Raw genomic sequence first — 25,704 nt, forward strand, 5'->3', positions numbered from 1 at the left:
AGCCTGTCCAAGTTCTTTTGCAGCATCCCTGCTTCCACAACACTACTTGTCTCCACATAAATAACATTTACACCGTATGAATACAATACAAATCCAGAATAAATGTTGTTTCCCGTTTATTTTGGTACTTTTTGCAAATTGTTCTGATCAATGCGAGATGAAAATCTTCAACGAACATGTCTTTTATCAGCAATATTGAAATGAAGCATTCTGCATTGCGATGTATTTCGCCACTCCTTTTATTAAATGTCTAGATCAGTCGCAATAACTCACGTGACACTATGGCACAGTGACACACAAGTTAAAAGAATAAATGCAGCCGTACAAGTGGTATCTTAATAGGTCTCAGTGCAGAATCCTTACTCTAAAAAGGATCTTTCTTTCTCTCTGTGCTGTATCATTTGGAGTTGCTCTATTGAATACAAATAGTTCAATCGATTTGTAAAAGTTTGTAATATTGTTGCTGAATGATGCTGGAAAATGAAATGCTCACTCAGATCTCAAACTTTAGAATAGGACAATGCCTATTCTCTGGTCAGTACAGAAAATGTTATATCTATAAAAATTTGTGCAACTGAGTACTCGATATGAAAAGTTTGTAAGGTAGAATTTGTTAGTCGGCTAATGTCTGTACAAATTAACTGTCAGTGCTAATTCAGTATGGCTTACTATCCAGTTTCTTTTACTCCATCTGGTACACCCTGACCTGATCTGAGTAAGTGATAAAAAATAATATCAGACAAACAGGAGGGAAGGTAGTAATAGATGATTGGAAGAAAGATAGCAGCTGTTCCAGGGAAGTAGTGGCTCTTGGGGTTCTTTGCTCTCAGTGCAATGGAGATATCATTCAGAACAGGTTGTAGTTCACCTTGCAAATTGGCCTGCCATTTACCATACTGTTCTTTGAGTGCAATTATGTAGTTTTCACCATAAGCTGTTTTAACATCAGGAGACAGCTGCTGCATAATTTGTCTGTGCTGGTTGTTCCACTGGCATGTGGTGCCAAATAAACCTATGGAAATAAAGGAGTTTAAGACTTTAGGTAACACATACTTAGTACTTTAAAGGTGCTGTTCATTCTCATTCTGGACTTTTAAACTCTGTATTCCCATGCTAGTCTTTTTTTTCCTACTATTTCAACTCTGTAACAACACTTTAAAGTATCTGTACCTCAGTACCCTGTACCTAAGATGGCACCAAGAGGCAATTACAAACTTTTCACTGCACTCATTCAAGTGCATTGGAAAATAAAGGCTATTCTATTCTATTCCAATACCCCAAAATTAGGAATCAGCAAGGGAAAACAGGAGGTGAGCTGCAGCATTAGAAAAGAAATATGTATTCTTGATACTTAAGAAAGAGATATAATAGAAAGGGATTCAACCAACACATTTCAAGAATATGAAATCTCAAGGAAGTTGAAGATCAGTGGAATCATACAAACAAATGAATCCAAACAATGAATCAAGTCATAACAAAGTGTGAGTACAGAGCAAAATATCACACCAGGTAGATGTGAAAATTAGACATATTGCAAAATAAAGTATTCCTGTTATTTGTTTTTAAGTGTTATTCCCTGATGGACCTGAACCTGTTGGCCAATCTGTTAGCTACTTGATTTCAGCACCAAACCAATTCGTACATGTTAATTTCTCAGCAGTTTCAAACGATCAATTTCCTAACCCACTACTTTGGCAAACATGAAGCTGCAAGTCCTATATGGTCTGGCAGTTGTGTATATATAAAAGGTATTTAGGGAAATATGGCCTGCTAGAAATAGTTATGTACATTCTGTCCATTTTGTACAAGTGTTCCAAATTGCTGAACAAATACCCTTTATCACTTTTCATGCTAGGTTCTTAGCCTCCTCAATTAATAGCAGAAGTATAAATATGACATTCCTTAATTAGTACAATCAAAGCTTACACTCTAATACCCAGTGTTAATTGTTCAGATATACAAGAGCAGTTTCCCTTTTCTTTCCACATCTTTTTCCTAATCAATTTCAGATGAAAAGTATCAGCCAGATTTCTGTAAGGGATCTTCAAGCTCCCTTGCTCCGACTCATCATCCGAGCTGTCGTTCAGTTACGTGAAGCTTAATATTAAACACTAGAGGTCATCCTCATACTGTTACAGACAGGGTGGGAGCAAGTCAGTTAGCACTCAAAGTATGCATTCACTGTCAATAATCCCAAGGGACATGATCTGTGTTGCGAGTTTTTGTTCCACAACCACTAAAATAATTATTTCCCAAGTATAAAAGATGAATTGATTTTTGAGTCACAATACAATGCATCACTTAAGGACTTTAATTAATTAAAGGCATTTCATTAAAGGTGCTCAATGTACAAGTGGAACTGGTTTATTTTAAGCACATCAGAGTCGATAAAGGCTAACATCTAGTGTACCTTAAGATGGACTAAGCTTTAACTTGAGGAACCCACAAAAATCCATTCTAGATAGAATTCATAATTAAATTCAAAGCAACATGTGATTTCAATCATATTGACCCAATTTTATTTTTAGACAAGCATTCATTTATTTGTGATTTCATGCTCATTATTCACATATAATGATAACGTATGTTACACACACAGAAACACACACACACACACACGTGCTACGTGCACACACAAATCTTAGCATATGATTTGCACTCTCTTTCATTTAGGGAGTGTCAGAAGATGAAAAAAGAATAGTGAAGCTTCTAAAATTTGCCCAATAGCTTCATGGCTGTGGAACTTCTTCCTTTGCAAATACAAACCTGTTTTGAAACCACTAGGCTGGATGATAGCTACTTTGACTCCCCACATGGCAAGTTCTTGTCTCAAAACATTGGAAAACATGGTCAGGGCAGCTTTTGAGGCACCATATGCTGCATACCCTTGCAGTGGTATAGTTCCTGCAAAAGGTACAAAAAAAAAACATACAAAAGCATGAACAAAATCCTGAAGAGGCTTACTTCACTACACCATGAATGTCATTTTAGGCTTTTCTGCAAAAAAAAACAGAATTTGAAGTTTTCACTTATGTACATACTAAACTGGAAAACTAGGAAATCCTGCCCAGAAACTTAAAAAGCTCTGAAAATCCAAACGTTGGATATACCATTCCCCACCCAGTTTTCCAATATGCGATCAATATTAAAGCTAGGGGACAAAATCCTAAGGCTGAATTTCAACTCAGTCCAAAATAAACAGGTGAGTTCAGGTCAGCTGGTATTTGGAATTGTGAAAAAATGGAAATCTGACCCCAACTTGGCCACTTCAGTTATAATGGTGGTTTTTAATAAAAGTGGAAACAAAAACTGAAAACAAAACTGCTGGAAATCACAGCGGGTCAGGCAGCATCCGTGGAGAGACAGCAAGCACAGTATAAATTCCAGCATCTGTAGTAATTTGCTCCTACACTGTGCTGAAACGAAAAGTAGAGTGTATGCAGGCATTCACCATTAAATACAGTGGGATCAGAAGAAGCCTTTTCTTCTGGGTTTACTAACTTTAAACTGGCACTTCCCTGCCACCATCACTGCACCCTAACTTGATAAAATAAGATCCCGCAAGACCTTTTATTTCAGGGCTAGTATGTGAAAGCTGAAAAAGGGCACGATTGCATTGAAGGCACAAGGTTTATCTTTGAAGGAAATTGGAGCATTGAACATTTCTAACCCCCATAAGATGTTACACTTACACCTTTGCTTAGTACTTTTTCCAGTAATCTATAATGAAAATTCAAGGTGATGTTTGCAGAGGAACTTTTTCTAGAAGGTATGCGCACATGCATCTTTGCCCTCTGGCCTTCCCAGTTGACAAACTTGGGGCATGGAAAGGTTAAGTTTGTACAGTATTCTCTTTACCAAGACTGATTATTCATAATGAGAACAGTATCCACATGTCTGTGCATGCTCCACAATCGTCACTATGTTGCATGGGCAGTGACATCAGAATCAGTGAAGTGGAGGAAGAGGCTGGGAGCCAGGGGTTGGGGTAGCTGGGGGTAGGGTGGAGAGGAGTGGTGCAGCTTTCAGCTCCAGGAAGAGCCACTCCCGGGCAGCACGGCTGTTTCAGGGGAGTGCCAGGCGGTGAGACCGTGACGAGCTGAGGGCAGTAAATCAGCAGGGGGCCAAGGAGACGTATCGCCACAGAGGGCATGTTCTACTTGGTCAGACTGTGCCTTACCGAGTCTTGGATCACACAGAAATTTCGACTGCACCATCTTTGGGGACTGGCCATTGCTTTCCACTGCTTCAGAATGGTGTCAGGTTTTCACATGCATGAACTCCATATGCCACCTCGAAGAGGCACTTGCAGCATACGCAGCCTTCTTTACCTTCTAATACAGGTAAGATAGTCCTGCACCTTTGGTACTCAAGTCCCACCCCACGGAAATAATTAAACATTATCAATTTACTTCCCATCTACTGACATATTTTGTCCTCACTCCTTCTGGGTCATGCTGGTATTTCCTCAGCAATGTCAAGTAGTTATGAAGTACTTGGGTCATGCTGGTGGGCTTGGGGAGCAGGGGGGTAATGGTCCTCATCCATGACGATTTTAGTCCACAGGAATGGATTTACTGACAGACTGACTATCTTACATGTGAACAGTTGGCCTGTAGTAATTAAATACAGCCATTTGTAAGTAGGAGGACAGCAGAACAGAAGCAAGGTACTTTCAGAGACCTGATCTTTACCAGTTGTGAGTGAAGCCCTTGGAAAGCCCATAGTAGAGGACTGAAGTAGAGTCTGGGTAGAGAGGCGCACACATACACACAGCTACATAATATTCAGCTTCACTCCAATGTTTTCTTTTGTGTATGTGGATCTGAGAGGTCCATGAGGTGAATAGTATTGACTTCCGAAATTGGAAGTCACTGCATTGGCATGCCAATCAGTGTACGTGGAACCACGGAACTTAGAGGAAACACTGTTTAGGAGTCAAGCCATGTTTCTTAAAATATTCCTGAGTCACATTCAAATTATTGTATTGTCAATTATAATAAGATATTAAATGGTTTGCCAACCTTTTTCTTGAAGAGGAGAAACATGAAATGTCTGGATGAGTCCTGACCATTTCTTTAAAAACAGATGTGCAAAATAGACTTAAATGTCCTGTGCCTCACTGGTTTTAAATTTGTATTGGCCTAATTAGAGGTAAAGGACCTCAGAGGTTGCACTCAGTTCAAAGCTGAGCCTTAACTATGCAGTGTGTCACAATACTTACTGATGAAGGAACCATACCTGCTATGCTTGAGATGGTAACTAGTCTGCCTTTTGCTTGGTGGAGCAATGGAAGGAACATTTTAGTGAGTTCCACAGCCCCAAAGAAGTTCACATCCATGCAACGCTTGTAAATAGTCATGGGAAGAAGTTCTGCATCAGCAACAAATTCTAGGACACCCGCATTATTCACTAAAGCCCAAAGTCCTAAAATTAAAGAAACAGGATTTAGGCAGCAGTAACACTAATGCCTCTGGTCATTGTTGCAAAGGAAATATAAATCAAAAACTCTTTTCCTTTTAGTACGGGCAGTACCTGGATTACAAACAGGTTCCATTCTTGAATCAGTTCGCAAGTCTATTTGTACACAAGTTGGAACACAATACAATACAGGACAGTATAAAACAGCTGTCCATAAATAAGGAAGTGTTTTCATGTCACATATTTAAGATTAATATTAAATGTATCCCTGTATAGGATTGCTTTCACAAGTATGATCGTTCGGAAGTACTATCATTTGTAAATTGGGACCGACATATATGATCAAATGAAGTGTGTTATATAATTATGAACCCAAACCTAGTAATTGTTTACAGTATTCATCAGTATGGGTGGAATTTTCCTTTCCCCAGTGTGGTGCAAGCAATGGTAAGAAAGATGGGAAAAACAGAGAATGAAGAAAAGATCAAAACGTAAACAAGAAAACTGTGCTAATTTTCCTCTCATGCCTTAAATGGTGGCTTCATAATCTTGCCACTGAATAGTAACAACTTTCCTTTCATGCACTTACATATCACTAAAACCTCAAATACCATTATTTACAATGCCACATCCAGTTCTCCTCTCATTCCCTGGAAACTGCAGTATGTGCCTGCCAAGCTGCCGTTCATTGGTCCTGGCTTTCATGCAGCTGTGTCTTCAGTGTAATATCCTTGAATGCTCCACTGACACCAACCTCCTCAAGCCTTCATCCACACAAGTCAGCGTCAACAGATTACCGACCGCTCCATATCATCATGCATGCTCTCGGACCAAGTCACACACCAATTCACTCCTTCAACACTTCATTATGGAGTTCAGGGACATCTATGAGTTGCATGCATTGGAACACACATGCATTACATGCAACTACACATGATGCATTTTATGGCTCTTAGCTACATTTCCTAGTGCTCACTGAATTCTTGGAAGCTGCTAGTCCTCTGGATACTTCACATTACTTTCTTAGTGCACATTTTGCACTGACTTATGGGCTGATCTGGGCCTCAGATTTGCATTGCTTTCTTCGTGCAGTTGTCTTCCGTACTCAATACAGGCTACCAGCCTCTGGCTTTGAATGCTTTTTAAAAGAGGAGCAGGCAGAGAGCCTATCTCATTTGGGAGTGCTACACTGAACAGTCACGGGGGTAGACGTGTCATCACACGGCACCGTGCCATAGCAATGTCACACCTGAATCATATGCCAGCAGTTTACACAGCAGGTATACGACATGAGCTTCATGCAAATAGGCATGTTCAAAGGGGAGCAGCCAGTACTGGGGTGAAGGTGTATTATGTTCAGACAGGGTGTAACACCATAGCCAGTCAAAGCTTCTTCTAATCCAGTCCAGGCAGCTGGACATAGTCAAGTTCAGGAACGTGGCCCTGCTAGAATCCAGTGATCCATTTTGCTTGCAGTCTGGAGATTAGGCCCTAGTCAGAGGTGCAGGTCAGATGTAACCAGTCTGGGATTACAGGTAGGTCAGTAGGGACACCGGGACATCAATCCAGGAGGTAAGGCCATAGTAAGTCAGAAAATGGTGTCAGTGATAGGAGGTGTAGGGCCAGCAAGGATATAGGAATTTCCAAAGTCATGGGCTCTGAGCTTAAATTTGGAACATCAATAGTGTACAAAAGAGGCTCAACAGAAATGAGAGGAGACTATTCCTTCCAAAGGTGTGTGGAATCATCACTGATTCTGTACTCCAACTCACAAGGTGAATGTAAGTGTGCAATGTTGTGTGAAGCCCAGGCCCTCAACCCCTCTCTTCCCTCCCGCAACAGCGATATGGTCCCCATTGTCCTCACTTACCATCCCAGCAGCATCCACATCCATAAGATCATCAGCTGCCACTTCCACCACCGCCAATGGGATGCCATCACCAGATACATATTCTCCTCCTCTCCCTTGTCAACCTTCTGCAGGGACCATTCCCTCTGGGACACCCTGGTCCACTCTTCCTTCACTCCTAACACATCCCTCCACAGCTTAACGGCACCTTCCACTACAACCGCAGATAGTGTAAAACCTGTCCGTTTACTTCCTCCCTCCCCAGTATCCAAGGGCCCAAACACACCTTCCAGGTGAAGCAGCACTTTACCTGCACTTCACACAATCTAGTTTACTGCATCTGCTGCTCACACTGTGGTCTCCTCTACATTAGAGAAACAAAGCAAACAAACAAAGACTGGGTGACAGCTTCATAGAATGCTTGCGTTTTGTTTGCAAAAAGACCCTGAACTTCCAGTTGCCTGCCACTTCAACACAGCACTGTGTTCCCTGGTCAACATTTCTGTCTCAGGCTTGCTGCAGTGCTCTGGCAAAGCTCAGCACAAGCTGGAAGAGCAGCACCTCATTTTCCACACGGGGACCCTGCAGCCCTCCAGACTCAATATCAAGTTCAGCAGCTTTAGGGCTTGAGCTCCCCCATGTCCCTACCTCAGCCTCAATACACCGGGCCTTGTTATCATATAGTCTGCTACTACCCACAACTTATGGTCAACCACTAAAACAGTCCCCATTAATGGCTATTCACCCTCTTAGCCCAATCATTATGCACTCCTTGGTCTGTCCAACTGCTCTTCTCTCTCTTTGAGCTTTATCCCCACCTATCACTTACCCCTTCCCCCACCCTATCTTCTGCATATAAACCGACATTTTCCTAACTACCATCAGTTCTGAGGAAGGGTCACTCGACTCGAAACATTGACTGTTATTTATTTCCACAGACCTGCTGAGCTTATCCAGCAATTTCTGTTTTTGTATGATTTACAGCATCTGCTGTTCTGTTTTAAATCAAAAAAGCTGAAACTTGTAGGAGGGATAAAACTGGCCAGTCTAAAATGTAACAACATGGCAAGCACTCTAGACCACACAGCACAGAGATTTCTTTTGGCAGGAAAGCAGACAGGAATTAATAACTGGAACTAATCTGGTTTACCTATGCTGGTTTCCTGGCTTACTTATAACAGCTAAAACAAAATTGTTAATATCTCTGAATTACACTTGCTTTAAAACATGAAATTTCTTGTCACTTATTTAGTTTTGTTTTAGTTCTGTGCAGTGTCTTCAATTCTGGTCACTATTGCAATTAACAAAACACACCCAGCGTGCAACAAGCCTGCAAAGGGGAAAGGCTGTAATGAGAAAAGATTACAGAAAGGGTTCGTAAATAATTGCAAAATACTAAGTAGCATAATATGTCAAAGTATGCCAGGGAAAGCAAGATAAGAGGATATGTTGTTCAATTGTTGAAAATTAAATTTAAAAAGAATTACTCAATGAGTACTGTATATTTGGAATGAGCTGTTTAAAACATTGGTAAAGAGAAAAAAAACAATAGGTGCAATTAAAGTACTCAAACAGAAACATACAGCACAGATGGAAAACATTCAGCCCTTCATGTCAGAACTGGCTCTTTGAATGTCCCCACACTCCTGAAAAAGAAACAATTACGGTATTAGAAGGGGAGTTTCAATCTCCTACCATTCTAGCAGTGTTTTGTAGGTTTTATTTTTACTTACTGTTACATCATTTGTTTACAATACACAGTAATGTTTCACTCAGACATTGATGAAAGGAAACACATGTTTGAAGCTTTTCACTAGGATGTATGAAAACAGGCTTGAAAGAGGGGAACAAAAACAGAAATTGCTGGGGAAAACTCAGCACGTTTGGCAGCATCTGTGCAGAGAAAGCAAAGATAACGTTTCAGGTCCAGTGACCCTTCTTCAGAACTAGTTCTGAACAAGGTCACTGAGAAGGGTCACCGGACTTGAAACGTCAACTCTGCTTTCTCTCCACAGATGCTCCCAGACCTGCCAAGTTTTCCCAGCAATTTCTGGTGTTGTTTCTGATTTCCAGCATCTGCAGTTCTTTGGTTTTTTTTTCCTTGAAATGGACACTAATTCATACAACATAAAAAAAAGTGCTGAATGTTTGGGCTATCATTGGTACGGAGATGCAGCAGGAACAGTTAACTATCTCCGTTCTCAGGCCAGGCAGGTACTCTTTGAATGGTTATGGTGTTCTCATGAGAATACAACAGACATTCACGTCTGTGATTCCTTTATTTCTCACTGAGAAGGGTGAAATGTATGTGCGAGTTCTTTCTGCCTACATAAAACAGACTCCTGTGTGTTAATATATGGAACTTCTTGCATGTGTAAATACATCTCAGTGTGAACCCTACTGATAATCTTAAATTAATTTCTGGTCAAATACTTACAAGTTCAAATTATTTAATAGGTGTTATCCAATAACAAAATCACATTTAATGTTGGACATGATGTCCTAAGGCCTCCAAGCATAGGCTAGCTGAGCAAAACCAACTTACTGCCCACTGTGAATGGTCAGTGGGACATGTTGTACGATATACTCAGCTCATTGGGATGTACGTTGCATCACTGGTACTGAAACCCATATCACATTGCTCATTTCTGTTACAGGCAGAAGTCCTTTGTGGACTGATGACAACATCCTGCTAGTTGAGGAAATAACTCATGGTTTGCTGTAACATAGCAGTAGCAGACAGCTGGTTTCATTTGTTATTCATATTTTTGGGACATCTTCCCCTTCCAGGCATCCACTTTTGGCTCTCAATGGTGTCTCAAACTTACACGTAATGAGGTATTCCGGGCACCATTCAGGCCAAAAGTGGATGCCAGAGGCCCTTATATGGAACAGGCTCAAGGGGCTGAATGGCTTATTTTGTGTTCCTATGCTATATGTGGTTGTATTGCATACAGAGAATGATAAGAATGTGGGAAAGTACAGCAGAGGAACAGGCTCTTCAGCCCACATGTCTGTGCTGACCATTTTGCCATTCTAAACCAATCCCATCTGCGTGCACTGGTCTGAATCCCTCTATTCCTTGCCTGTTCATGTTTCTGTCTAGATGCTTCTTAAGCATAGTCCTTGTACCTACTTCCATCACCTCCCTTGGCAGCACATTTGAGGCACCTACCACATTCTGTGTCAAAAACTTGCCTCACTCATCTCCTTTAAAGTTTTTCTCTGTAACTTTAAACATATGCCTTCTAGTATTTGACATTTCCACCTGGGAAACAGACTTCAACTATCCAAACTATCCATGCTTCTCAAAGTTTTATATACTTCTATCAGGTCGCGCTTCAACCGCCAATGCTCTCAAAAAAGCAAACCAAGTTCATCCAATCTCTCCTTATAACTCCAGTCCGAGCAACATCCTGGTAGACATGTTCTGCACTGTCTACAAAACCTCCACATCGTTCCTATAGTGTGGCAACCAGAAATTCACACATTAATCCAAACGTGGCCGAACTAAAGTTTTATACAGCTACAACATAACTTGCCAATGTTTATACTTATTGCCCTGATCAATGAAGGTAAGCATGCCATAAGCCTTCTTTACCACCTTATGCGCTTGTGCTTCCACTTTCTGGGAGCTATGGTCTTGCACCTCAAGGTCCCTCTGTATATCAACGCTTCTAAGGGCCCTGCCATTTACTATATACTTACCCCTTGCATTTGACCTCCCAAAATGCATTACTCACACTTCTCTACATTAAACACCATCTGCCATTTTGCTGCCCAACTATCCAACTGAACTATATCTTGCTGTATCCTTTGACAACCTTCCTCACTCTCCACAACTCCAATTTTCATGTCATCTGCAAACTTACTAATCAGATCATCTACATTTTCATCCAAATTATTTATATAAAAGTTACAAACAAAGGTCCCAGCACTGATTCTTGCAGAATATGATTGGTTACACACTTTCAATTAGAAAAACACCACTCTACAACTACACTCTGTCTTCTATGACCAAGTACATTTTGTATATGTGGATCCCATGTGACCTACTGTTACCATGAGGGACCTTGTCAAATGCTTTAGTAAAGTCCATGCAGATAACATCTACTGCCCTACCCTCAATCATTTTTGTCATTCCTCAAAAAAACCCAAATCAAATTTGAGACAAGACATTCCCCACACAAAGCCATGCCGACTATCCTTAATAAGTCCAATCTTTTCCGAATGTGAGTAAACCACATTTCTGAGAATCTTTTTCAATAATTTCCCTAACACTGATATAAGACTCGCCAGCCTATAATTTCCTGGATTATCCCTATTGCACTTTTTAAACAAAGGAACAACATTGGTTATTTTCCCATCTTCTGGGACCTCGCCTGTGGCTAAAAAGGATAGAAAGATCTCCGTCAAGGCTCCAGCAACCTCCCTTGCCTCCCTCTGAGATAGATTCCATCAGGCCCTGTCGACTTATCTACCTTAATGATTTTCAAGCCATCCAACACCACCTCCTCCTCAGTGCACCTCAGAACATCAACATACTTCTCCCTAGTCTCACCATCATCCTTGTCCTTCTCCCTGTTGAATACCGATGCAAAGTACTCATTAAAAAGGACCTCACCCACCTCCTCTGGCTCCATGCATAAATTCCCTCCTCTGCCTTGAGTGGACCTACCCCTTCCCTAGCTACCCTCTTGCTTCTAATATAATATATGCCTTGGAATTTTCCTTAATCCTACTGGCCGAGGGCATTTCATGGCCCCTTTAGCCCTCCTAATTCCTTGTTTAAGTTCTTTCCTGCTTTCTTTATATTCTTTGAGGGCCTTGTCTGATTTTGGTTTCCTAAACCTTACATGGTTAGGTTAGATCACGTGGGATCCAGGGGGAGCTAGCCAATTGGATACAAAATTGGTTTGAAGGTAGGAAACAGAGGTTAGTGGTGGAGAGTTGTTTCTTCGGACTGGAAGCTTGTGACCAGCAGTGTGCCAGAAGGATTGGTGTTGGGTCCATTGCATTTTGCCATTTATTTTAATTACTTAGAGGTGAATATAGTAAGCTTGCAGATGACACCAAAATAGCTGGTGTAGTGAACACTGAAGGAGATTATCTCAGAGTACAACAGGACTTTGATCGGACAGACCAATGGGCTGACGAGTGGAAAATGGAGTTTAATTTGTATAAATGTCAGGTGTTGTGTTTTGATAAGACAGATCAGGGCAGAACTTTTGCAGTTAACGGTAGGGCCCTGGGGAGTGTTGATGAACAAAGAGACCGAGGAATGCAGGTGTTTAGTCCCTTGAAAGTGAACTTGCAGGTGGACAGGGTGAAGGTGGTATTTGGCACACTTGCCTTCATTGGTCAGACCACTGAATATAGGAGTTGGGATATCTTGGTTGAGCTGTACAGGACATTGGTGAAGCCATTTTTAGAATATGGAGTACAATCTGTATTCCGTTCTGAAGGAAAGATGTTGTTAAACTTGAGAGTGCACATAAAAAAAACTAGAAGAATGTTGCCAGGGTTGGAGGGTTTGAGTTTTAAGGAGACGTTGAATAGGCTGGGGCTTTTTCCCCTGGAACATTGGAGGCTGAGGGGTGACCTTATCGAGGTTTATACAATCATGAGGGGCATAGATAGGATGAATACCAAGGTCTTTTTTCCCAGGGCGGGGGGAGTCGAAAACTAGAGGGCACAGGGTTAAGGGGGGGGGGGGGGGGGGTAGATTTAAAAAAGACCCGAGGGGTAACTTTTTCACGCAGAGGGTGGTGTGTGTAAAGAATGAGCTGCCAGAGGAAGTGTGGAGGTGAGTACAAGTACAACATTTAAAAGGCATCTGGATGGATATATGAATAGGAAGGGTTTAGAGGGATATGGGCCAAATGCTGGCCAATGGGAGTAGACCAGATTGGGATATCTAATTGGCGTAGACGAGTTGGACCAAAGGGTCTGTTCCGTACGTGCTGTATTACTCTATAATTATGACTCTACATGCTACCTTCTTTTTATCTAATCTTTAAACACCTCTCATCATCCAGGGTTCCCGAATCTTGCCATCTTTATCTTTCATCCTCACATGAACATGCTGGTCCTGAACTCTGATCAACTGGCCTTTAAAAGACTCACATGTCGGATGTGATTTACTCTCAAATAACTGTCCCCAATATAATTTCTCCAGTTCCTGCATAATACTGTGATAATTAGCCTTTCCCCAACTTACCACTTTCACCAGAGGACAATCTTATCCTTGTTCATAATTACCTTAGAAGTTACTGAATTATGATCAATGTTCCCAAAACACTCCCCCACTGAAACTTTGATCACCTGGCCAGGTTCATTCCCTAATACAAAATCTTGTGCGACCTACTTCCTTAGTTGGACTATCTACATATTGTTTCAAGAAACCCTCCTTGATGGATCGAATAAATTCTGCCACATTTAAGCCCCTGGAAATAAGGGAGTCCCAGTCAATATTGGAGAAAGTTAAAAACACCCACTACAGCAGTGCTGTTTTTACATTTTTCCATGAATTGCTTAAATATCTGTTCCTATATTTCCCATTGGCTAATGGCAGGCCAATAGTGTAACCCCATCATAGTGATTGCTATTTTCTTATTCACGATGATTTGATAGTCCCAATGACTGGCTGACTACACCAAACAACCATTCACAGCAGGCAGTATGTCAGTTCTATTCAAACAGCCATTTACTCAAGCCTCAGAAAACCACATTCGACATTCAACATTTCTGAAGCTTCCTGAGAGGTTTTGTTGCAACTTCCTCCTTCAGGTGAGATGTGCAATTTCTTTTTTGGAATTTTTATTTAATGGGAATGGGAGCATCGCAGGCAAGGCCAGCATTTGTTTCAACCTACCTAAATTGTCCTTTAACTGAACAGTTTACTCAGCCATTTCAGAGAGCAGTTCTACTGAAACTAGTTTTCAATTTCAGATTTTTTTTTTAAATTAATTTTTAATTTAATTGGTGGGATTTGAACCCAGAGCGTTAACCTAGACCTCTGGATTACTAGTCTGGCAACATTCAGGTGAGGTGGTGGTACTGGCATAGAGTGATACCGCAAAGAAACAGGTCAAACTTGTCCATGCCAAACTGAATTCCTCAACTGAACTAGTCCAATTTGCCTACATTTGGCCCATATCCCTCTAAACCATTTGCGTTCATGTATCCAAACAAATGTCTTTTAAATGTCGCAATTGTACCCTTCCTTATCACTTCCTCTGACATTCATTCCATACACGCACCACCCTCTGTTTGAAAAAAAAATCACTGCCCCTCAGATCCTTTTCAAATTTTTTCCCCTCTCACCTTAAACCTTTGCCCTCTAGTTTTTGACTCCCCTGCCCTGGGAAAAAGACCTTGGCTATTCACATTATCCATGCCTCTCATTATTTTAGAAATCTCAATAAAGGTCACCCCTCAGTCTCCAAACCACCAGTGCCCCAGGCTATTCAGTATCTCCTTAGAATTCAAACCCTCCCACCCCGGGAACGTTCTTAAATTTTTTCCTGCACACTTTCCAGTTTTACAACATATTTTCTATAACAGGGCAACCAGAGCTGTTTGCAATATTCTAAAAGTGGTCTAACTAATGTCTTGTACAGGTGGATCATGACGTTCCAGAACCTATACGAAATGCTCTGACCAATGAAGGCACGTATGCCAAATGCCTCCGTCACTACCCTGTCTACCTGCAACACCACATTCTCGGAACTTTGTACCTGCACCCCTAAGTTTCCCCATTTGACAACACTTCCCAGGGCCCTACCATTAAGTGTATTAGTCTGGCCCTGGGTTTGTCTTACTGAAATGCAACACCTCACATTTATCTAAATTAAACTCCATCCGCCACTCCTCAGCCCATTGGCCCAGTTGATTAAGGACCTATTGTAATCTTAGATAACCTTCTTCACTGTTCACTGTACCACCAATTTTGGAGTCATCTGCAAATGTATTAACCATACCTCCTATATTGTCATCCAAATCATTTATATACACAACAAACAACAGTGGACAATGTCAATGGATTGATAATTCAAGGGTACAAGCTCGAAGTCTGTTGACTGGGTTCAAATCTTACCATGGTATTTGAGAAATTTTAATTCAATAAAAATCAGAGAAAGAAAGCTAGCCTTATAGAAACCATGTAACCACTGTCAATTTTCATTAAATCTCATCCTGTTCAGTCATTTTCTTTAGGGTAGGAAATATGTGCTCCTTACCTAGTGTGGTCCACATGTGACTCCAGTCCCACAAAGTGGTTGACTTTTTCTCTAGAATTTAGAAGGTTAGGGGGTCATCTTATCAAAGTCTTCAAGATATTAACCGGAAAAGACAGGATAGATTAGGACAAGCTACTTCCACTGATTGAGGATTCTAGAATTAGAGGGCGTAGTCTAAGAATTAGGGCCAGACCATTCAGGAAGGATGTTAGGAAGCACTTCTACACAAAAAACGTGGAAACTCTCTTCCATAAACAGCAGTAGATGGTTGATCAGTCATTAATTTTAAATCTGAGACAGATAATTTTTTTGTTAAACAAAAGTATTAAGGATATGGGCCGAAGATCAGCCATGATCATTTAAAGGCAGAACAAGATCAAGGGGTTGAATGATCTACTCCAGTTCTATGTAATATTACCACCATGCTGGGTCAAAATCCTGGAATTCCCTTGCTAACAGAATTGGGGTCTACCGACAGCAGTTCAAGAAGGTAGCTCACTACCACTTTTTCAAGGACATCTAGGGGCGGGCAATAAATTCTGGCCGCTGCAATGACATCCTTATTCTATGAGAGAATTTTTAAAAAATGCCACCATCTCCCATTAAGGAACAAATCTTTACGGTTTGCCTCGGGAAAATATTCATGGAAATAAAATCTGCTAAACGTTTATTTGGTTTGTCCTGGAAATATGTGACAGGAGGTGCAAAGTACATAAAATATTAATCCAAGGCTTTTCCGAAGAAGTCAAACATGCTAAAAATGAGAAATGAAGTTGAAGCTTGCCATCTTGAACACGTCAGGACCAGGACAAAAGTCTTATAAAAGGCTCAGCAATTTGTACAGCTTGAGAAGAGGGTGCTGGTTTGTTGAGCCATTGTTTCCATGAAGATATGGAAGTAGCAGATAACTGGCAATCTTTCTTCCCACAACAGGCAAGTACACTCTGGTCAGTGTATTGCAGAATATTAGACAATAATTAATTTACAATCATATAACAGCGTATCAGCACAACCCACCCAAGAATTGGCTTTTGAAACTTTCTCATCACTAACCTCTGTTTTTCAGTTGACATTTTACTTGTGCGTGGCTTTTAACTATCTGTTCCGAACTGGTGACATCCAGTTGCAGCACCATAAGTCTGTTTGAGCCACTCGTCTTTAAATCCTCAGCACCAGGTCCATCTAAGTACAGAACTCCAGCAAAGACAGTGAAGCCCAATTTATCGAGATGTTTGGCTAGTGCGTGTCCAAATCCTGAGTCGCATCCTGTTTAGTGATAGAAGAAAAAGATAACAATTTCTACAGGAAGCATATTCTATACAGTGTAGACCTCGTCCTGTCAGAAATATCCCAATAGAGAAAGAAACATGAACTAATTAAATGAGAAAAATATTAAGAAACATTCCCCTAATATTTTTAAACAAAAGGAAATCTTGCTTTCATACAGTACTTTACATGACCATCAGACACTTCAAAGTGTTTCACAGCTAATTAAGCGCTTCTTAAATCCAGCCACTGTTATGACGTAGAAATCACAGCAGTTAATATTTGCACAGCAAACTCCCACAAAAGTTATGTCACAATGACAATGTGTCTTTTGTGCTGTTGAATAAGGGATAAGTATTGGCTCAGTGGTGACAGCCTTTTATCTTGTCAGGCAATGGTCATGTTGTGTTAAGCATTACCTAGTTGGGTTCAGGACTCCCACTCAGTTTTAGAAGTCTGTGCTGTAGGTGTTATAGTTGTGGAGGTGCCGGTGTTGGACTGGGGTGGACAAGGCCAAAAATCACATGACGCCAGGTTATGGTCCAACAGGTTTATTTGAAGACAAGTTTTCAGAGTCTTGCTCCTTCAGGTGACAATGGGAGAGGTGGCATCAGACACAGAATTTATAAGCAAAAGATCATAGAACTGATGCAAATGTGTTGAACAAATCTAAGATGATTGTAAAATCTTTAATCAGTTAGAAAGGATTAATATGCAAATTCCGGAATTTCTCTCAAGTCACTGCCCCAAGATACCTAAAGGTTTTATCAGTTCCCTCAGTATTTCAGAGGTGACATCCCAGGTCAGACAATGCATTTTGGGTGTGAGGCCTTGTTTAGAATCTGGCAGTGTATTAACTTGGAGTCAGACTGGTTTTATTTCCAAAAATTCAAAAAGCACTCAATTTGTAGACAGTCAATGTGGCATTTATATACTCCTGCTTTGGAAATAAAACCAGTCTGACCAGTTCTATGGCTCTTTGGTCATTTGCTTATAAATTCTGTGTCTGATGCCACCTCTCTCACCGACACCTGAAGAAGGAGCAAGACTCTGAAAACTCGTGTCTTCAAATAAACCTATTGGACTATAACCCAGCATTGTGTGATTTTTGACCTTACGAATGTGTTATAGAGGCAGACAGTGGGTTGACAAGGTGGGGATTTGCTGACTTCTGCTTTCTCCAGGCTCTCTTTAGTCGGCTGAGCCTTTCATTCCTGCTTTCCTCTTCCAATGTCCTTCTAAACAAAAAGTCTCCAAAGAGGTGATGACCAACAGTGACTGCCTCCCAGCTGTTGGTATCAATTTCCGTCATTTAGTGACTTGCTGCAGGTGTTCTTGTAACAAAGGTATTAACGCTTACTAGATTGTGATCCAGTGATCAGTTTATCATATATGATGTCATCCATCCGATGAATATGGCTGCACCAGTGCAGATATAATTGGATTAGCAACAAACGTCAGCTGATAAGGACCTCTGAGTTGCTGACCTTCTTCTGTCAAGAGATGCCAAAGGATAAATCTGACATCATAAAAGTTGAGATCATTCAGCTTTTCTCCTGACTACCATTTGTTGTCCAGCTTAGTACTTTCAAGAAGTGCATTGAGAAGTGTTCTGAGGAACAGTCACTTGACCCAAAAGTTTAATTTGTATTTCAGAGGATGAGGTATTCAGCCTTCCAACAGACACAACAAGGAGTGAGGTTGCTAATAAAGAAATGCGGTCGATGGACCGTAATTGTGGACACAGAGATGGTTTGAGGTGTGCATACTTCATTGCTAGAAGTATCAGAAATAAGGCGGATGAACTTAGAGCGTGGGTCAGTACTTGGAACTACGATGTTGTGGCCATTACAGAAACTTGGGTAACTCAGGGACAGGAATGGTTGTTGGAAGTTCCGGGATTTAGATGCTTTAAAAGAAATAGGGAAGGTGAAAAAAGAGGCAGGGGAGTGGCATTGCTAGTCAGGGCTAGTATAGCAGCTACTGAAAGGCTGTTCGAAAATGATATGTCTACAGAGTCAGTTTGAATTAAGGTCCAGAACAAGAAAGGAGCAGTCACTTTGTTGGGGTTTTTTTTACAGACCCCCTAATAGTTGCAGAGAAGTGGAGGAGTGGATTGGGAGGCAGATACTGGAAAGGTGCAGAAGTCACAGGGTTGTAGTCATGGGTGACTTCAACTTTCCAAATATTGATTGGAAACATTTTTGTTGTAATAGTTTAGATGGAACGGATTTTGTCCAGTGCATTCAGGAAGGATTCCTGACACAGTATGTAGATAGACAAACACGAGGAGAGGCCACTTTGGATTTGGTGTTTGGCAATGAACTGGGCCAAGTGTTAGACCTGTTGGTAGGAGAGCATTTTGGCGGTAGCGATCATAACTCTGTTACTTTTACAATAGTCATGGAAAAGGATAGGTATATACAGCAGGGTAAAGTTTATAATTGGGGGAAGGGTAATTAAAATTCTGTTAGGCAAGAACTGGGTAACATGAAATGGGAACAGATGCTGTCAGGGAAGAGCACTATTGAAATGTGGAGATTGTTTAAGGAAAGCATACTGCATGTGCTCAATACGTTTGTCCCTAGCAGGCAAGGAAGATGCGGTTGAGTGTGGGAGTCTTGGTTCTCAAGAGAGGTCGAATGACTGGTTAAGAGGAAGAAGGATGCTTATGTAAGGTTTAGGAAACAAGGAATGGAAAAGGCTCCAGAGGGATACAAGTTATCCAGGAAGGAGCTGAAGAAAGGGCTTAGGAGAGCTATAAGGGGGCATGAGAAAACCTTGGCAGATAGGATCAAGGAAAACTCCAAGGCTTTTTACACGTACGTGAGGAATAAGAGAATGACCAGAGAAAGGGTAGGGCCGATCAAGGATTGTAAAGGGAATTTGTGCACGGAGCCTAAAGAGATAGGAGATGTCCTTAATGAATACTTTTCTTCGGTATTCACAACTGAGAGGGACCTAGTTGTTGTAGAGGAGGACAGTGTGAAACAGGCTGGTAGGCTAGAGGAGGTTGATGTTAGTAAGGAAGATGTGCTAGGAATTTTGAGGAAGTTGAAGATAGATAAGTCCCCCAGGCCTGATGGGATTTATCCAAGGATTCTATGGGAAGCGAGGGAAGAGATCGCAGGGCCTTTGGCGACAATCTTTTCATCCTCACTGTCCACAGGTATAGTGCCGGAAGATTGGAGAGAGGCAAAGGTCATTCCCTTGTTTAAAAAAGGGAATAAGGATAACCCCGGAAATTAGTCTTACGTCAGTGGTGGGCAAATTATTGGAAAGGGCTCTGAGAGATAGGATTTATGATCACTTGGAAAGGCACAGTTTGATTTGTGACAGTCAGCATGGATTTGTGAGGGGTAGATCATGCCTCACAAACCTTATTGAATTCTTTGAAGAGGTGACCAAACATGTGGATGAAGGTAGAGCAGTGGATGTGGTATACATGGATTTAAGTAAGGTATTTGATAAGGTTCCCCATGGTAGGCTCATGCAGAAGGTAAGGAGGCAGATTGGATTCAGAATTGGCTGACCCTTAGAAGACAAAGGGTGGTAGTGGGTGGAAAATACTCAACATGGTGCTCAGTTATGAGTCGTGTACCACAAGGATCTGTCCTGGGTCCTCTTCTATTTGTGATTTTTGTAAATGATTTGGATGAAGGAGTGGAACTTACTAGTAAGTTCGCAGACAATACGAAGGTGGGTCGCATTGTGGACAGTGTGGAGGGTTGTTCTAGGTTACAAAGGGACATTGATAGGATGCAGAGCTGGGCTGAGAAGTGGCAGATGGAGTTTAACCCTGAAAAGTGTGAGGTGATTCATTTTGGAAGGACAACCTTGAAAGCAGAATACAGGGTTAACGGAAAGATTCTTGGCAGTGTGGAGGAGCAGAGGGATCTTGGGGTGCATGTTCACAGTTCCCTGAAAGCTGCCACCCAGGTGGATAGAGTTGTTAAGAAGACGTATGGTGTGTTAGCTCTCATTAATAGAGGGATTGAGTTTAAGAGCTGTGAAGTTATGTTCCAGCTATACAAAACCCTGGTTCGGCCACATCTGCAGTATTGTGTCCAGTTCTGGTCGCCTCATTACAGGAAAGATGTGGAAGCGTTGGAAAAGGTGCAGAGGAGATTTACCAGGATGTTGCCTGGAATGGAGGGAAGGTCTTATGAGGAAAGTTTGAGAGAGCTAGGGCTTTTCTCTTTAGAATGACGAAGGATGAGAGGTGACTTGATAGAGGTGTACAAAATTATCAGAGGTATAGATAGAGTGGACAGCCAGAGACTTTTTCCTAGGGTGGAGGTAGCTATTACGAGGGGGCATAGTTTTAAAGTGAGTAGAGGTAGATATAGGGCAGACGTCAGAGGTAGGTTCTTAGAGAGTGGTCGGGGCATGGAATGCATTGCTGGAGAGGGTAGTGGAGTCTGCCTCATTTGGGGCATTTAAGCGGCTATTAGATAGGCATATGGATGATAGTATAAGGTAGGGGTGGAGGTTAGATAGACCTTCAGATTAGGGTAAAAGTTCGGCACAACATCGTGGGCCAAAGGGCCTGTACTGTGCTGTATGTTCTATGAACTCTGATTTCTCTCTACAGATGCTGCTGGAACTGAGCTTTTCCAGAAATTTCTGTTTTTGTTTGAGAACACAGACTCGGTAGGTTCACAATCTGTCGTTCTCAGTTACATTGCTGTTGTTTCACAACTCATACTTCGGCTTGGATATAATGACTTGAGCTTTTGTGATCCATACCTTCATTTCAGCATGAAAAGACAGATTGCTGGCAATGTGGATATGTGAAGCATCGCATTGTCAATGCCAGGGCGCTCAGTATAACTCCAATGTTCTTCAAAACAGTGCCATGGCCTCCAAGGTATGGTTAAATATAACATTTACTTTATTTACATGATTTACTTTGCTTGTGCTAAACAAAACTAATAGGCTTTGTTATAAAGATAAATACAAAACCTCTGCCCCTCAACCCTTAATCCCTCATCTCAACAATTGACTTTAACACCCAGGGATAGCTGTTGATAGCTAATAACTACGTTTGGGGACATGCTTGGGACTGCAGTGTTGCCATACATTGATTGTAAGTCCTGGTGAAGGATGATTGCTCCACCTTGCCCCACAGAGATACCTTAAAATTGACCTTTTAGTTCCTCTGTTCTTCCTCTATAAGTTTTATTATCAGTGCATCTGCTCAGATGTTGTTAAAATGCTACCAGCATCACCCAACCAGATAATAATTTAATCAATCTGACGGATCAGTCTGACAAAGGCCCCCACCTTAATCAGATGACTGTCTCATAAAAATAAAAGTTATAGCACCCAAAAGTGGTGGCTGGGCATCGAGATTTCTCCGGTGGTTTTAACTGTGCAATCACCTTGATAAAATTGGATTATTATCACCACCACAGCAAGTTTTGGAACAATTGTATTGAAATTCACTAACAATAGGGCAATTAGTTTATGATCTATCAGAAACATTATAACTTTCCTAAAAAGATTACTTCAATTTTCGTGTGCGATTTATACCAGGGATACACATCATAAAATATAAAAAGGAGAATTATTAGTCAACTTGCCTCAATATTTGCCCAAATAAGAGTCACACTACCGTTATAAAATGGGTGATATTGAATTACCCATTATATATCCCACCAGGTTAACTTTCCATTTACTTCAAAACTAAATTGTCTCACTACAAAGATGGCACTGTTTCTTTCTCAGGCTCATTTTTAACTGATGAAATTTGTCCTTCCAGTGCAAATTTAAAATTTGATTATCTGATCATTTTTAGAATACACTGATTAAAGGCCTGTGATAACAGATGTGCAACTTTAAGGTCTTAGATGTATTACAGGTCAGGTATCCATTAACTGAACATCAAAAAAACCAAACCAGACCTAAAAACCAAAGATCTTTTCAGAAGCAGACCAATTGAACCTGAAAAAAAACCCTGTGGATATGCTGAGTTCAGCTCCTTTGGGACAAAAAACCTTGCATTTAGGTCGGTTTGGGACAAATGAAGCTTGCTTTTTTGCAAAGGCTTGAATGCAGTTTGTCTACAAGTCTGTTTGGGTTAAGCAATTTTTTTTTCTAAAAGGGGCCTGAATGGTGAATACAATAGTAAAGCCTGGAAAGGGGTAAAATGGGGAATAAAATGGTTGTGACCTGGTTTACATATTGCCACAAAGATTGACAGACAGGCTCAGCTGTAGTTGCAAAACAAAAACATGGTGAACAATCAGAAACCATTGCAGTGTCTCAGTGGTGCAGGTGCCCAACCTGACTGAACTCCAGAGAAAAAGTATGGATTAAAGGCTGGTCTGCCATAGGAAGGATATTATTAAATTGGAGAGGGCTCAGAAAAGATTTACCACAATGTTGCCAGGAATGGAGGATTTGAGTTATAGGGCCAGGCTGGTCAGGGTGGGGGAGTTCAAAACAAATGGGACATATTTTTAAGGTGAGAGGAGAAAGTTTTAAAAAGGACATGAGGGCCAACTTGTTTTTACACAGGGTAGCTCGTGTGTGGAATGATCTGCCAGAGGAAGTGGTGGATGCAGCAACGGTTACAACATTTAAAAGACATTTGGATAAGTACATGGATAGGAAAGGTTTGGAGGGATATGCATCAAACGCAGGCAAGTGGGACTGGTTCAGTTTGGGAACATGGTCAGCGTGGACTAGTTGGACCGAAGGGTCTGCTTCCATACAGTATGGCTCCATGACTCTAAATGGACACAAAGGGTGAAGTTTCTTTTTCATCTCCTTTCTTCCTGAGCACAATACCTGTTGCACAGTTAAATTCAAATTCTCAGCCTCCAATGCACAGCTGTTTGAAGGCACGTGGTCCAACTGATCTTGACAATTTGAACAGATCAGAAAAGATCGGAAAGATCTTTGAACGGAAGTTGTCTTTCCAGTGAATATTAATCCCAAAGTAGATGAGAGTGTGAGACAAATTCAGCATCTGCTGAGAAGAGTTCCTCCTGCCTTCAAATCCAGCCTGAAAAATGAGAGAAAAGTGGGAACAGAAGACAGTAATCAAAAGAGTGACAACTCCGATAGTCTGGATTAGCAACATGCTGAAAGGTAGTGAAAGAAAACAGGCAAACCGAGAATACGCACAGATGTACAGGATCTCCATTCAGCTTTGAAGAGATCACACCTAGCTCATGCCAATGACTGAAGAACATTTGCTACGACCTGTCAAGGCAATGTTCTTGATTATCCATCTGATGAAGGATGGGTACTGGCAAACGAAGCTCAATGAAAGCAGCAGTTTTCTAATTACATTTTGGAGACCATTCTGTAGATACAGATGGTTGCACTGTGCTCAAAAGATTCTCAATGCAGGCAGCACAAGATAGGCAGTGATTATTCCGGGGTGGATGGTCTACTAATCTATGGATATAAGCGGAAAATGGAAGAAGCCAAGTAAGACACAATCAAAATCTAGTTGACTGCTGGGGAAAACACACCAGATAAAGCTGAAGCTGGACGAGTAAAAGATGCAATTGAAAGTGCCTGCAACCAACTAAATAGGTCGCATATTGATAGCAAAAGGACTTTGCCTGGACCCTGCCAAGGTGAATGCAATAACAGAGATGCAGTGACAAAAAGACACAGAAGCAGTGCAATGATTTGTTGGATTTGTAAACTATTTAGCAAATTTCACGTCTAAAAATTTGACAACTTGATCATGGCATTGAATAGCAGTTCCGGAAGTCGCTGTCACACACAGGTCTTACAGGCTCATGCAGTCAGTAAGAAAATTAGAGGGAGCACTGATTGGGGCACAGAACAAGAAGCAGCTATCACTGAAATGAAACAACAGGTGATGACCATGTCTGTGCTGAGGTACTACAATATCAGTGAAGAGTCACCTTGAAGCTTGTTGCTAATGAAATAAGTCTTGGAGCCAACCCGTATGCAGCAAAGCTAATCAGTTGTATTTGCATCCAGGGCAAAAAACACAAACTGATTGGAGCTACATTCGGATTAAGAAAAAGTGCCTGGCCATTGTCTTTGTTCATGGGTATTTTAGTCCATACCAGTTTGGGAAAATAGCAGTCAAGTCTGACAACAAGCCACTTCAAAGCATCTTCCACATTGTGTTTTTAGCTGCTCCAAAGCATTTACACAGAATGTTACTTAATTTGCAGACAGATCAGCTGGACGTGAAATACAAGCAAGTAAACAGCTGTATGTTGCCAACGTGCTGTCAAAAGCTGCACTCCGAGTGAAGAAAGTTGAAGATGCTAAGACAATGTGTGAAGTCTTCCAGATTCACTGGGAAGCAACAATGTGAGATATTCTGGAAGTCATCAAACTAGAATATGAAAGACCAGCATCTTGCTCAAATCAAGTAAACTATATAACAAGACACAACTCTGAATGCTGCAGGAAGTAGTGACGAAAGAATGGCCTGTAAACATCAAGGACATATCTACTGCTGCAGAGAGTATTGAGCAAATAGAAATGAAAAAAAAAAGTGATACCCAAGCTGGCATCTTGTACAAAGGAAATACAGTCATTATCCCCAAGGAGATTAGAAAAGAATGCTGCTGTATCCATGCAATCCATTAAGGGACTGAGTCTAGGCTGAGGAAGGCAAGAAAAGTGCTCAACCATCCAAAAATGAGTAGGAGATTAAGGATCTCCACCGCCGATGCAGTGCTAGAAACAAATACCAAGCTAAGCAAGATAATGAGCTGATTTAAACTGCGTGATATCCCAGAGTCCTTGGATAAAGCTTGGAATTGGCTTCTATTGATGTAACTGCTAGGAGTTAAATCAGCTGTGGTTAATGATTACAATGAGATGGTGGAATGTCTGAAAGTATACATTGGTTGTTATGGCATTCCAGACATGTTGATGAGTGACAATGGACCTCAATGTACGAATGAGGAATTCAATTTC

General features: G+C 41.2%; 1 protein-coding gene across 1 annotated transcript; it reads right to left on the bottom strand.

Moving 5' to 3' along the window:
* Positions 1 to 18: 18 nt before the first annotated feature.
* On the bottom strand, positions 19 to 18,182 carry hsd17b2 (hydroxysteroid (17-beta) dehydrogenase 2). The gene is made up of 5 exons (XM_048605961.1): positions 18,137 to 18,182; positions 16,564 to 16,776; positions 5,242 to 5,427; positions 2,767 to 2,904; positions 19 to 1,012 (listed from the first exon to the last, which is right to left on the bottom strand). The coding sequence occupies exons 1-5, from the start codon at positions 18,180 to 18,182 to the stop codon at positions 669 to 671; spliced, it is 927 nt and encodes a 308-aa protein (XP_048461918.1). The 3' UTR covers positions 19 to 668.
* Between the last annotated feature and the right edge of the window lie 7,522 nt (positions 18,183 to 25,704).

The sequence above is a fragment of the Rhincodon typus genome, chromosome 15, assembly GCF_021869965.1.
Source record: "Rhincodon typus isolate 14 chromosome 15, sRhiTyp1.1, whole genome shotgun sequence".
In the NCBI taxonomy this organism is placed as follows: domain Eukaryota; kingdom Metazoa; phylum Chordata; class Chondrichthyes; order Orectolobiformes; family Rhincodontidae; genus Rhincodon; species Rhincodon typus.

What these genes read in the sequence shown, in the direction of transcription:
- hsd17b2 (XM_048605961.1), bottom strand. Translation starts at nt 18,182, where the DNA reads ATGGATGACATCATATATGATAAACTGATCACTGGATCACAATCTA. An exon ending in TACCATCTCAAGCATAGCAG is followed by an intron (nt 2,905 to 5,241) that starts GTATGGTTCCTT and finishes TACCTTTTGCAG; the next exon opens with GAACTATACCACTGCAAGGG. An exon ending in GCCTAGTGGTTTCAAAACAG is followed by an intron (nt 1,013 to 2,766) that starts GTTTGTATTTGC and finishes TTATTTCCATAG; the next exon opens with GTTTATTTGGCACCACATGC.